Source organism: Homalodisca vitripennis, chromosome 5 (genome assembly GCF_021130785.1).
Source record: "Homalodisca vitripennis isolate AUS2020 chromosome 5, UT_GWSS_2.1, whole genome shotgun sequence".
Taxonomy (NCBI): Eukaryota; Metazoa; Arthropoda; class Insecta; order Hemiptera; family Cicadellidae; genus Homalodisca; species Homalodisca vitripennis.
Window position 1 is genome coordinate 93475626 of NC_060211.1, and position 14714 is coordinate 93490339.

Here is a 14714-nt window from a genome sequence, read left to right on the forward strand (position 1 = left end):
ACTGCGGGTACCAAGGCGGGGGAGGGGGTCGGCCAAACGCCCCAGAAGCACCTTGGCCACCCCACCCTCTGCTGAGGGGCCCGCAAAGAAGGCTAGGAGAGAAACCCAAAAGCCGGAAGCCCACGATCCCGAGACCTCTGGTAGCACATCCAAGGCTACCTACAGAGAGGTCGCGGCGATCAAAATGGCCATACCCCTCGATGGCTACCCTGATGCGAAGCTTAGTGAAGAGCAAGGAGAAGCCATCGAGGACGCAATTATGGAGGAAATCCAACCCCTGGAGGATGGTTCCGTTCCATCGTTTGCGGGCACATACCTAGAGAAAGGTGTTTTAATTGCTTCCTGCATCAACGAGCACACCAAACGTTGGCTGGAAGAAGTAATTCAAAGAACAAAACCTCTGGGAGACGACATCTCTCTGAGAGTGGGTCTGCGTAAGGACATCTTAAAGTCCACTCGGGTGTTTTTCAGAGCTCACCCGAAGCTTCTGAAGAAGACACCTGAAAAGGTACTTGAAATGTTTAAAAAGCAGAATCCCAACCTAAATGTAAACGAGTGGAAAATCCTTCCATCCAAGCCAGATCCGAAAGGTTACGGATTCGTCTGTTTCCTGGACGAGGTCTGCTACAAGGCTGTGAAGGCTTCCAACTGTAGAGCCAATCTAGGACTCTGGCAGGTCTCAATTGTCTCCTCAACAGTCAAGGACAATGCCACGAGTCCTACAAATCAACCTACAGCACAGTAGGGCTGCTTCGGCAGCCTTCTGCCAGTTCTTCCTCCAGGAGGGATTTGATCTGGCATTAATTCAAGAACCATGGCTTCACCAAGGGAGAGTGGCGGGTCTAAATGAAACCAAAGGTAAGTTAATTTACTGTACCTCTCTAAGGAATGTCAGGACCTGCATCCTGTTGAAGAGAGGCTTGGATTTTCTAACCCTCAACGAATTCTGCTCCAGAGATCTCACTATGGGCACACTGACCTGGAAGAATGGAGGCACAGTACAGAGCACAATTGTAGGCTCTGTATACTTGCCATATGATGCCAGGGAACCCTCTCCATCAAGAGACCTAGAGCTCCTGGTGGAAGAAGCACAAGCCAGACATCAACAACTACTTTTAGGTTGTGACGCCAATGCCCATCACTCTGCTGGATGGGGCAGCACCAACACTAACCCCAGAGGTGAGGCACTTTTACAATTTCTTCTAAGTAGGGATCTATTTATATGTAATAATGGTAACCGCCCTACATTCGTAACACGAATTAGACAGGAAGTTATTGATATAACAATCTGCACACAAGGTATACTTGGAATGGTTGATAATTGGCACGTAAGCGAAGAGGCCTCATTATCAGATCACAGGTATATCCGCTTTAACTTGCTAGATGAAGCTGCAGAGGTCCTCTATCGCAATCCCAGGAGGACTGACTGGTTGGGATATAAGTCTGACCTTCAGTCACAGTTGGGATCGGTAGGCGGAAGGGTGCGATGCTTCACAGACATAGATCAGATAGCTTCTGACCTGCACAATGCTATAATCAATAGCTTCCACGACAATTGTCCATTGCGACAGGGGAAGAGTCAAACCAATACTAAGTGGTGGACTGCGGACCTCGCTCGCAAAAGGGCTAATGTTAGGAAGCTGCACAATCAATGCAAAAGGAGCCGTATCTGGGAGCCCTATCATAGAGCTCTAACAGAATACAGCCTAGCAATCAAAAAGGCAAAACAAAGTTCCTGGAGGCAGTTTACACAGGAGGTAAATGAATTAAGCGCGGCAGCTAGACTGCAACGTTTACTAGCCTCAGGTCCAACCGGTCACTTGGGATCTTTAAGGTCCCAAGGAGGTCAATACACTTCAGGGTCTAGTGACAGCCTCAAACTTCTCCTTGAGACTCACTTCCCTGATTGCATCTTTGAGAATGACGACACTGGAACGTCTGGTAACCATGAGGCAGGCTCTTGGCCAAGAGCTGATCGCGGTAGCTGGGCCATTGCCAGAAGGATTGTCACTCTCTCTAAAGCCAAATGGGCAATTTCTAAATTTTCCCCTTTCAAATCTGCAGGAGGGGATGGAATCTTTCCGGCCCTGCTTCAGCAAGGGCCGGAGAATCTCCTCACTCTTCTATGTGAACTATTCAGGGCGAGCCTAGCTTATGGGTACATACCACAAGTCTGGCATCTTAACAGGGTGGTCTTTATCCCTAAAAAAGGGAGAGCGGACTATTCTGTCCCTAAAACTTTCGTCCCATCAGTTTATCTTCGTTTCTACTGAAAACATTAGAAAGACTGGTGGAGAGGCACCTGAGAAAGGGAGTTCTCTCAGACACTCCCCTTCATCGCAACCAACATGCATACCAGCAAGGCAAATCCTGTGAATCAGCACTGCACCAACTAGTCAGTAGGATTGAGGATAGCCTGTCCGCCAAGGAATTGGCATTGTGCACCTTCATAGACATTGAAGGAGCTTTTGACAATGCTAAATTCACTGCGATGGTAAGTGGAGCACAGCGACGTGGCCTCGAGCCAGCTCTGTGCCGGTGGCTTAGGGCCATGCTGTGCTCCAGACGGATCAGGGCCGATCTCAATGAAGAATCGCTTGTGATCGCACGCACAAGGGGATGCCCTCAAGGAGGCATCCTGTCACCTCTACTGTGGAATCTAGTAGTAGATGGTCTACTTGAGGACCTTACTAACAATGGAATCTATGTCCAAGGATATGCAGACGACATAGTCCTTATGGTACAGGGAAAACATACAAATGTTGTTGCTGATATCATGAATACCAACCTTCAGTCCAGTTGGCCAGGACTCGGAGTGTAGACTCTGCAATAAGTCTGAAGAGACTGCAAAACACATAATACTGGACTGTGAGAGACTGGGAGCAAGGAGAAGGGCTCTTTTCGGTGATAAACAAACAGGCGACGAACCAGATGCTAGTATCGGGGAAAAGCTTCTTAGCCTAATTAAGGGCACAAAGATAGGCTTACTCCTCTAACATCAAAGGGGCACACAATAAGCTCAGGTTGACGTGTGAGGATCTGTAAATCCACCCCAATACCCCAACGAAAAAAAAAAATAAATAAATAAATAAAAAAAAACATCGGACTATACCTGATGCTTAAGCACTAATTTTGATGAACAATTGTTTCATTTTATATAGTACATTTCAATAAACGCGCCCCATTACTGTGCCACCTATTTTTGTACTGCACCATACTGTATGACAACATGAATATTATCCCACATTAATATTATTATTGTCAATGGTCCAGACAAAAAAGAATGTTTCTATGTTTGTTTAAAAATATTTTCTTGAACCCAATTTTAGAAGGTTTATAGTTTTATGATTTTTTTTCAATACCAAGAGCATCAGTTTTTTTTTGTTTAAAAATATGAGATAAGACAAAGTACATATTATCTTAAATAAGCCACTAGTTAAATTAAGACTAAATTTGTTCAAAACAATTAAATGGAAAAGTAGTTTGGTAAAAATATAAAAATTTAGATTCTGTTTAACAAGAAGCATAAAATATAAGGCATCATCGAATTTTGGTTCTAATTGTCTGAAAGCAATTTATTTCCATTTAGAGATTTACTATATTATATAAATATTGAGAAGAAACACTTTTAGTTAGGTCTTCAATTTTAATTAAATAAAATGAAAGTTATTTATTTAATTTTGTACCATGGGCATGGGGAATTGTTCTTAGAGAAGTGGCCTGTAATATTTTGTTTTGATACATGGAGAGAAAATTAACTGTATTTTTTTTTTAGATTATTAAACAGGATCTTATATTTAGAATTACTAAGTTATATAAATTCTATAAATTTATGGAATATATATAAAGATTTAACATCGTTTGTATTTTGAAATTTAAGGCCGGTATCGACAGTGCGAGGCTGCTCGCTGCCAATGCCTCGTGGCGAATGCTTGGCTCTGCCTCCGACTGTGGATACCGGGGTTGCTCGCTATGAGGCGTTCCCGTCGTGCAATGTGAGGTGAGTCGTGTGCTTGTCGGTTTTAGAGCAGTGCTCAAAGGTGCCTCGCTCCGAGCTGTGCGTCAAGTGGATACCTGCGCTGTCTGCCTCGCACCATACAAGACACAATTCTGCACTGCAAACCAACAAACCTCCACAACAAAACTGTCATCATGGATAATCATGAAATTATCAGACAAACGTTTACTGTCGGACTCGAAACACCCTGAATATTATAATAACAACAAGATAGAAAACTTATGGCGCGAAACATCGCAGTCAATGAATGTTTCGGTGAAAGATCTGAAAAAGAAGATGACGTCTCTGTTGGGGTCTTACCGACGTGAAAGGTCAAGGGGAAAGAAAAGTCAAGTTACAGGATCAGGTATGTTTGTACGTATGGATCACATACTTCTGGAATAATCACAGATATTCGTTGTTTGGATATACAAAAGAGGTATTGCAAACTTGTAAATGAGTCTCCAGTAGCTAAGAATCTCAGAGTAACAGCTAATCTTTCCTTGGTGGTAATAGCACTTCGCATGTACGTGTCACGTTTCTTCACGGCAGGCTCTATCAATGTAATTAAATGTTCAAAATCTTGCTTGGATATTCGCAAGAAATTTGCAACCGAACCTCACGTCTTCTAGGAGTCTGTTCTCATATTCGAACCGATTTCGATACATTTTTTGACCCACCAACGGGGTTTACGTCGCTTTTTCTGTTGTTTCTTCCTAATAACCGTCGCCATCACAATAAAAACAGTGGCAGACACTTGCGCATTTCTAGAAAAAAAACCATAATGTCCCGACTGTCTTCACTACGAATGCGAGTGGTTCGCGTGCTCGCAGTGAGCATTCGTGGTTACAAACTAGCTGCTAGCTGAAGAGCTCACCCTGAGGCAGATGGCACGAGGCATTGAGCAGCTTCGCACTGTCGATTCCGGCCTTTACTCTTTATAAAATTTTACTTGTGCATATCTAATCAATAGCTAATCAATTAGAATTACAACTCAATATAAACAAACAAAAGTGTAGGTCCCTCGTGTAGGGAAACTGTACCAAACAGTATTAAAAGGAATTTATAAGTTGTAAAATACAAACAAAATTCACTATAGAATCCATGAAGTAGAAAATTCTAGTTAAGAAAGTTGGGAACAGTATTTTTATAAACCTTTTCACTTAGGTAGTAAGCTAAGTTGGGGTTATCTGGTGATATACAGAGATTAGAATGACCTTAGACTAAAATAAGAATGACCTTTTGGCTATAATGGTTTTATACAGCTCAATTTCAACAAATATCACGTTTAACTTTTAATGAAAATAGATTACTGATGTCTTGTACCTTAACATTTGAATGTAGGACAAATATACTTCATTCCTCACAACATGAACTTTTGTACGATAAAAATCAAATTACTCAAAGGATTTAGAAGGGAATTATATCCCCCATTTACCCAATTATTCATATGAATAGTGAGTGAATGACTTAAGATGACTTTTGAACCACCCTCTGTAGACAAGTGGGGGAGGGAGGCTGCTTGCAAGAATAGAATCGCTTAGCAATCCAAGTTTGTAATACTAATTGCATCCAAGTATCAACCACAGTCATTGTTGCTCAAATTGTTTAACTTTTGATAACCTACATCTACAAGATAGGGCTATTGTCTATTCAGTATAATTAATGTTAACAAATACTCATTGTTAATAGATTACACTCATGATAATAGAGCTACTATCATAACACAATCCCTACTTTACTGTAATTTTGTAGTATGATACATTACAATTGAATATTGTTAAAATAAATTAGATGATCAGTAAACCATCCATAACATTAATTCTCAAACTCTTGAAATATATTGATATGAACTCCTAGTTTTAAAATTATAAGTTTAAACACTGATAAGTAGACAACCAATGGTTCCACTTAATATTCTAACACACCAAACATTTCTTACATACAAATCTATTACGGATCTCTAGAAATTAAATTTTGAATATAAAATATCATTAAAACAATAATTTTCAAATGAATTAAATTTTTCCTGAAAAAAAAGCCAATTCTGAATATCAAAACTGTTGTTAGTTGGTATCTTGTAAAATTTGTATAACCTTTTTAAAACAGCTGATGCCTATCAAAAGACAAAATCTTAGTTGGTCCCGGCTTGGGACTGATAGCATATGTGTTATCTGACCGCTCCGGGACTGTAGTCAGTGCCTCACAAGATATCGTGTACTGCATTTCGGATCGAGTAAGTGTGTGTCAACCATGGGTCAACCATCCACTAGTTAGACGAATTGTATTGAATTTGTGTAGGAGTGTTTTGTCGGACATGTTAGGAGTTTACGTTTTGACTGAAATGAGATTATTTCCATTTAAATAATGAGTGTGTTTTTAAACCGGGAGACTTTGATGTTTCGTTGTGACAGAAAAATTTGTAAAAGTAGTAAAATCAAGTTTTAAATGTTGTAATTTTTTTAAATCGGCCCGGGCAGAGGTTTCTTTTTTTAAAGAACGCGCTAAAACATAAAAGATATATTTTGGTTTGGTGACCGCATTGTAGCATTTGAAGCCACAGAGACAATTATATATTTCATTGGAGTTTGGTGAGAAGCACATTCTGTGGTGGACTGGTATTCTTTCTGCCACAAAGTGTATTTCAAACACATTTCAACAACGTCAAAAAAAATTGGCGGTCCTGTGACAGTCATTGAAATTGATGAGGCCAAATTTGGAAGGAGAAAATATAATCACAGCAGAAGAATTCAGGTACAGTGGGTTTTTGGGGGAATCAAAAGGCAGAGCAGAGATTCCTTCCTTATTCCTATTGAACAACGTTACAGAAACACCCTGCTTGATGTAATTAAAGAATGGGTTCTGCCAGGTACAACAATTGTTAGCTACTGTTGTAAGACCTTCAACTGTCTCGGTGACGAAGGATTCAGGTACTTCTCCCTCAATCATTCCATTACTTTTGTTGACTCTGATACCGGTGCACATACAAACACCATTGAAAGACACTGGCGAGAAGTCAGGGTGAACATCCCTCGTTATGGTACCTGGTAGAATTTCTTTTCAACACCAAATACACTCACCCACATACCAGACTCCACCACTTTTTTGTTGCTGCCACTGAGCTCTATCTGCTAACACAATCTAATGGTAACTGTTCTCTACTAATATCCATTTAAATATTAATATTAGAGTTTTTCATGATTTATTACGTTCTTTACACCTTACATAAATTTCTTTGCTTTACATTTCAATTTATATTTCTGATCCACTCCTCTAGAATTTGATATTTTACTGATAAGTACTATATCGAGGGATGTTTTCTTTTGCTGACATCAGCGTGGGCCGCAGCCCACGCGCCAGATGGCCAGAGGTGCTCGTCTTAACCCGATAACAACTACTTAATTAGTGGCTCGAAATTAAGAAAACATTGCTCATTTGGATCAAAATTCTGCTCATTTCAGTGTTATGTTTCATTTACATTTCCAAAGATGGCGCAGCATCCGATGACGTCATCACGAGGTTGAATTGTGTATGTACAACATGGAAATATTGCTCATAAATAAACTTCTTTGCATTAATTTAAATTTATATTTCTGATCAGCCCCTCTAGAATTTGATATTTTACTGATAGCCCACGCGCCAGATGGCCAGAGGCGCTCGTCTTAACCCGATAACAACTACTTAATTTGTGGCTTGAAATTAAGAAAAACATTGTTCATTTGGATAAAAATTCAGCTCATTTCAATATTATGTTTCATTTACGTTTTCAAAGATGGCACCGCATCCGATGACGTCATCACAAGGTTAAATCACTATCACAAAAGATCACAATATGATGTCCAACGTGTAAGTACAACATGGAAATATTGCTCCATGTGTGAACAGTTGTTCCATTTTTTATGTTCTACCAACTTCGTTATTTCTCATTTCCACCCTGTCAAACCTTATATTGTTTTGTTATTGTATAGGACGATTCCAATAACTTAATAACGCAAAACTCGTATTTTGCTGCTCTGGTCGTTACTTTCACAATTACCAAGTGGTTATGTCGAGGAATAATATTTATTAATCAGTACTAGTGTTGGTCACTTATTATACTGCAGCCCCCCTCAATGACAACACGTTCTATACTGCACATCTCTAATAGAGGCAAGAAAAATGGCGATGTACATGTGTTATTTGTGTCACAAGGTGTCAAACTTGTTTATCCATCAAAATTTTAAAAATTAACTTAATGTTATACTGCTATGTCTGTTACATTTTATATTAATACCCTAGACAATTTTGATTTCATCTTATTCATTGTTAAGAAAATTGTAACGTTAAAGGCCGACCTAGTAAATCACGAATTTGACGTTATCAACGTATTCTGCTCACTCTCCTGAACAAACATATACAAGGGGTATTAGAAAAATAAGGTTCCCTATGCCGCCGAGACAGAATGCGATATGTTGGGAGAAATCTGGCAACACTGTCTTACTCATCAGCTGTCCCTCTCTCTATCCATACCACTCGCACCTCGCTATGTCCAACAGTGCCAGCCTAACTGCCTTCGAAGATGGAGCTTCCTATGGTTGTTACCGCCAGATGCGAAATTGATGCTGTGATACGTTTTTTAAATGCAAAACAGATTTCACCTATTGAAATTCACCATCAGTTAATCATAATCAAACTTTATGGGGAAAACTGCATATCTGTTCAACACGTTTGGAAATGGTGTATAGAATTCAGTGAAAGCCGCATGGAAATTCACGATGGAAACCGAAGTGGACGACCGTCAGTTTCAGATGGAGTTGTTGAAAAAGTTGAGACAATATTGCTTGAAGAATCACCATTCATGGAACAACAGTAAACTCTGACAGATGTTGCGACACATTAAGAAAACTGACACGCGCGATCCAGAAGTGCCGGAGAGGAAGATTGTCCAGTGGTGTGAGGCTTCTCCATGACAACGCTCTACCTCATGTCTCACGTCAAACTCAAGAACTGCTGACAAATTTTGGCTGGACTATAGTGCCCCATCCCTCCTACAGCCCAGACCTAGCCCCAAGTGATTATCACTTATTCCCAAAATTAAAGGAACACTTGGGTGGCCAATGCTTCAGTACCAATGATGAAATCAAGGAAGAGGTTACTCGATTCCTCAAAGGGTTGGCGGCAGAATTCTACAACACGGGGACAGAAAAGTTGGAGCATCGTCTACAAAAGTGTTTGGACAGAAACAGTGATTATGTGGAAAAATAGCTTAACTTTTAAGTTTTAAATTGATGTATTACACTAAGTAGAAATATAGAGCTGTCTATTTTTAAAAATCATGGGAACCTTATTTTTCTAATACCCCTCGTATATAGTTTTAGGGGACGCAAATGACAAATAACATGATTTTAGGGGGTATATTTATAACTGGTTAAGTTTCTAATGTTCTGTTTGTGTGCTGTGTCTGAATAATCTGTTTACTTAACCCTATGAGTGCCGCGACGTTTTTCTATATGGTATGCACAAAATTCTGAGCCAAAATGCCTGATTTTGCAAGGGTCTGGTTAAAAATTCATTATTTATTGTTATAATGTCCTGGGTTTTTATTTGTTTTGTAGATAAATATATTTTCTTTATAGATATAATACATTCATTAGTTATTTAAAGTTTTTATACGAATAAAAAAAAACATTAACAAAAACTTTATGAGCAAAAACATTTTGTTTTATATTGAGACACAACGTAGTGTAATTGAAATATTTTATTTTTAATTTTCAGTTATTCTATCTTATACTCCCTTTAATTCTTTACAAAAAGACATGTAAAAACTTTTTTATACTTATAAATAAAGTTTTTGGAAAATAAATATGAACCGCTACAAAACTAGAAAGTTTCTCGTTTACAGACAGTGTAGACTTGGATAGTATTTCCGTTGTTTATCAAAACATGTTTATAAATTGTTTACTGTTTTATAAATAACAACATAATAAAAAAAAATGGGCTTCATTTCATTTTTATTTTATTTTTCAAAAAAAGTAAAGTACTAGCTGCTTACGATCACCATAACTCACGGTCAAGTCATTGTTCTACTTACACACAGACTAGAACATACACAAACAAAATAATATGAAGATATTAACACTAAAAACCCTTTTACAGTTTTACAACTTTCAATATTTACAATCATTTGTGAAATAAACACCAGCGCAAACAAAACATGTGACGGCTCATCCGTGTAGCTGTCGATTCTAAACTCGACTGACGCGATCTCTTTACAACCGCCATAAAAATCAGAATCAACCCAGAATGCAACAAAACCTTCATCAAAAGTTACATTGAAGCCTTTGGAATGCGTATGTATGGTCATTGAGCCAATTTAGATAAATACTATATAAAATACAAGCGTTACTACTGAAGTCGCAAATAGCGATTCTGGCATTTTTTGCATATAATGCAGGTTCGCAAATAGCGATGCTCCGGCACTCAAAGGGTTAAATATTATCTGCGGCAGGGACTGATAGTGTATCTGTTGTCTGAGCGCTCCAGGGCATGAGTCAGTGCTTCACAAGATATCATGTACTGTAGGTTGGATAGAGTAAGTGCGTGACAATCATGGATCAACCATCCACTAGTTCGACAAATCGTAGTGAATTGTGTGTGTCGGAGTGTTTTCTCGGGCACGTTAAGAGTTTACGTTTTGACAGACAGGAGATTAATTCCTTTTTAATAGAACATGGAATTTTTAATAATGAGTGTATTTGTTCGTCGTGTGGTCGCGTATTGTTTTTAAATCGGGAGACTTTGATGTTTCGTTGTGACATCAAAATTCGTAAAAGTAGTAAAAAGTTTTGAATATTCTAATTTTAAATATCGGCCTGGGCAGGTTCCTTTTTTTGAAAGAACGCGCTTAGACATTTAACCCATTGCGGATCGTATTGTTTTGGCGCGCGGGCACCAGCGGACGCGAATTAATTCATGGTCAGCAGCCACACAAACAGCAATGGTGCGCCACATCGTATCGCTCGCTATTGTATACTAGAAAATTCAGCTGCAAAGGTATTCGTTCAGATGGAACATGGGCCTGCTGGGGTATCCGTGATGTAGGAACGATAACACGCGAGCAAGGTTACGGCGTGGCAGGGATGATGTCTGAATCATAGTCTAAATAAAGCGGCTCGGGCGAATCGATTGCAACATCCGGGCCATTGTCTACACTAAACCCACCAACATGTACGTCTACGTCGTTTAGTTGTGTCACTAACCTCAAAAGTATTATAATAACAACTGAGGAAAACACCCAATCAGAAGCGCTAAAAAGCAGAGAGTAAACTCATATGAATGATTTTTCAACTTCGACATACAACTGCGATCTGTAGGATATTTATAAAACTTTTGAAAACTCTAAACGTAGACCGTTGTTAAACACTCTTAGTAGACAAGTGAAGACGATCGCCCGATCTATCAGACATTAACAGAACTATTTGGAGGGAAATTTAAAAGCAGACCGCTTTTGCGACTTGAGCTCGTCACCGTGCCGTTAGGCCCGGCCGCTGCGTGACGAGCCCAGCTCGTCAGTGATCCGCAATGGGTTAAACATATTTTTGTTTGGTGACCACGTTGTTGCATTTGAAGCCAGCGAGGCAATGCTATATATCATTGGAGTTGCACATTCTGTAGAACACACTTATGGTAAGTTTTCTCTATTAATATCCTTTTATATTATTTATATTACGGGTTTGAAATCATGATTTATTAAGTTTTTTACACTGTACATAATTGCCTTTGCGTTACAATTCAAGTTATATTTCTGATCAGCCCTCTAGAATTTGATATTTTATTGATAGGTACTATTTCGAGGGATATTATTCTATCGTTGAAATCAGTGCGGGAGGCACTCGTCTCAACTTGATAACAACTAATTAATTTGTAGCTTAAAATTAAGAAAAACATTGTTCATTTGGATCAAAATTCTCCTCATTTCAGTATTATGTTTCAATTACGTTTGCAAAGATGGCATCCAATGACGTCATCACGAGGTTGAATCACGGTCAAAAAAGGTCACATAACGTCCAACGCGTATGTACAACATGGAAATATTGCTCCGCGTGTGAACAGTTGTTCCATTTTTTATGTTCTACAACTTCAACTTCGTTATTTCTCATTTCCACCCTGTCAAACCTTGCATTGTTTTGTTCTGTAGGACGATTCCAATAAGTTAATAGTGCAATACTCGTATTTTGCCGCTCCGGTCGTTAATGTAACAATTACCATTATTCATTTATAAGATATGAGAACAGCCGAACTAGAGAATATAGGCGTAATTGAATGCAATACCAAACCTTCATGTAATTTTGTTTCAGTAGTTACGTCGAGGATTCGTTACTGATGAATATAGATGGAATTGAATTGTGGTGGTGGCCACTTTTTATAGTGCTGACTTAATAATAAGATTACATACACACAGAAAGAAATAATGAATTACAATATAGTTTAACGATAAAGTTACTACTGTATACACTTGAAATGCTTTCATCTGTGAATTTGAATATTTTAAAATTTATACCTACCTCCTTTACAAGGTGTTCGATGAGTACTGTGTTGTGCACGGTATCCAGTTATCATTTCATAATCGCCACTGTCACGGCGTACAGGGAAGTTGATTTCAATAATGTGGTCACAGGGTTGCATGCCCATTAAAATTCCTTTCACTTTTTTCTTCTTGTCTTCCAAAGGCATTTTTGTTTTCATGTCTTCAACTAACTTGTCTTCTGCTATTTGGCAAGCACGGTGGAAGAAATATTCCACCATATCAAAAAATCTTGGATTTGGTGAAGTTGGAATGTCTTTTAACCTATCTGGAATTTCATGAATAGCTCTTTGAGAACCGATTTGCATTAAGGCTGGAGTGTACTTCAGTAACTTACTAAAATCATTGTTCAAGGGGGATTTCGGTAATTTCGAGATGGTTCTTAGATGAAACATTTTGACAAAGGTACGCTACGGAGTTATTGTACAATTTAGCCTAGGCCTACGTGAAAAACAATTGAATTATGATAATGACAACAACTACCAGTTGGTTTGTTTTAACTACGATATACCAGACGTAGTTCACAAATATTTGAAATTGTCTAAACTACACGATAATTTATCCAAACACAAGAAACGAGCCACCTCCGTGAATAACCTCGATCCCTAACCACAGACCACTCCACAATACACCTCCTCAACACGACAGCTGCCCAGCTAGAGCTAGAAAGACGGAGAGCATTCAGTCCAGACTAGACAGTACTCCAGCAATCAACCTCAACACACCACCTGTTATGTGGACATTCAATGCCACCTTCAATGGTTTTTTTTTTATTTATAACTATTTTTATATACAATCTGCTCTTAAAAGCTGCAAACAATAAGTAAATTGATACATTTTATAACAATGTTTAGTTTTATAACCCAGTGGTTAATTACAACCCTGGGTTAAACACTGAAAGAAAAAAAGTGAAGTATAAATAACACACTACGGGGAACATAAAAGGTAATTTATTTATTTTAATTTCACGGAAAACATTATTTTACAACAATTAACACAAACAGTATGTAACATCATACAGTAAACGCAAACAAGAGCATGAATTACTAGAGAGTAATGCGTTTAATTACATATAATACAAGTATAGGTGTAAGATTTCTAAACAATAATTAATAATCTTAACTCATACAAATTTAAAAGTAATAAATATATTTCAAACAACAAAGAATATAACTGCAAGTATTTAAAATAAATAGCATCTTTTAAAATTAGAAAGTAAGATAAAACAATAATTATAGCAATGAACGTCAATTGAAGCAAGTGGGTATGTCGTCGTATGTGGGTGTCTGTTTTGTGATATATTGAATGTGGTCAAGTGTGCGAGTTTGTGCGCAGTGTATGTATGTGTGTAATACGTCCTTTACAGTATCACAAACTCCACTATGAAAAGAAATCGATAAAATTTTTCTTAAAAGCCATCTCAGACACATGAAAAATTCCAAGTGATCAGGTAGGATATTCCTCCAATGCAAGCATGGCAATGTGCTGTGGTATGATTACTGGATTGCTTAGAATCTTCTCTCCTAAAGCTTATTACTTCTGGACAGCCGAAGGCATTAGAACACAATTCTCCCCGATAATTCACGTGAGTCCACTAAGGCAGTAACAACCTTCTTTAGCAGCATGAAGTCGGATCTTGCGCCTGACACTTAAAGTCCGAAGAGTTGGCTGATGTGCCTATGGACTACATCGGTGAACTCTTCGGACAACTCGGTGGTTTGCTTCCAAGTGAATAGGTATAATTTATCATTCCAGCCCGTCTAGTGAAAAAACTCTTTCCAATTAGACACATCCAGCTCCATTTCATTATCGAAGCACCGTGTGAGAACATTATTCAGGGTCGGATTATAGATCTCTGCAACTAAGTTCAAAAGTCACTTTATTATAAATTTGAGCGTTATCTGATAAAATACAACCTTGGAATGGTTGATGAAAATAATTATATAATTTATAAAAATTGTAATTCACACAGGACCCAGAAGAGAACCCTGGGGAACGCTAGATGGTTGAGGAAAGGCTACCGATTCACTCCAGCTGTATATTAGTATCAGTAGAGGCCAGCAATACCAGAGCACACAGTTTAGCCAGAAGGCACAGAGAATTTTTTGAACAATTTAACCGAGGTCCGGGCCCTCGGGGACCTAGGCCGGGCCT

The 14714-nt window shown here is 38.6% G+C and overlaps 1 protein-coding gene across 1 annotated transcript in view; it reads right to left on the reverse strand.

Annotated features, from left to right (window-relative positions):
• LOC124362532 (glutamate dehydrogenase, mitochondrial-like) overlaps window positions 1-13249 on the reverse strand; it is a 44607-nt gene extending 31358 nt beyond the window's left edge. Inside the window, exon 1 of the mRNA XM_046817122.1 lies at window positions 12541-13249. Within this exon, the coding sequence (XP_046673078.1) occupies window positions 12541-12955 (415 nt within the window). The 5' untranslated portion in view covers window positions 12956-13249. The remainder of the gene's footprint in view (window positions 1-12540) is intronic.
• Between the last annotated feature and the right edge of the window lie 1465 nt (window positions 13250-14714).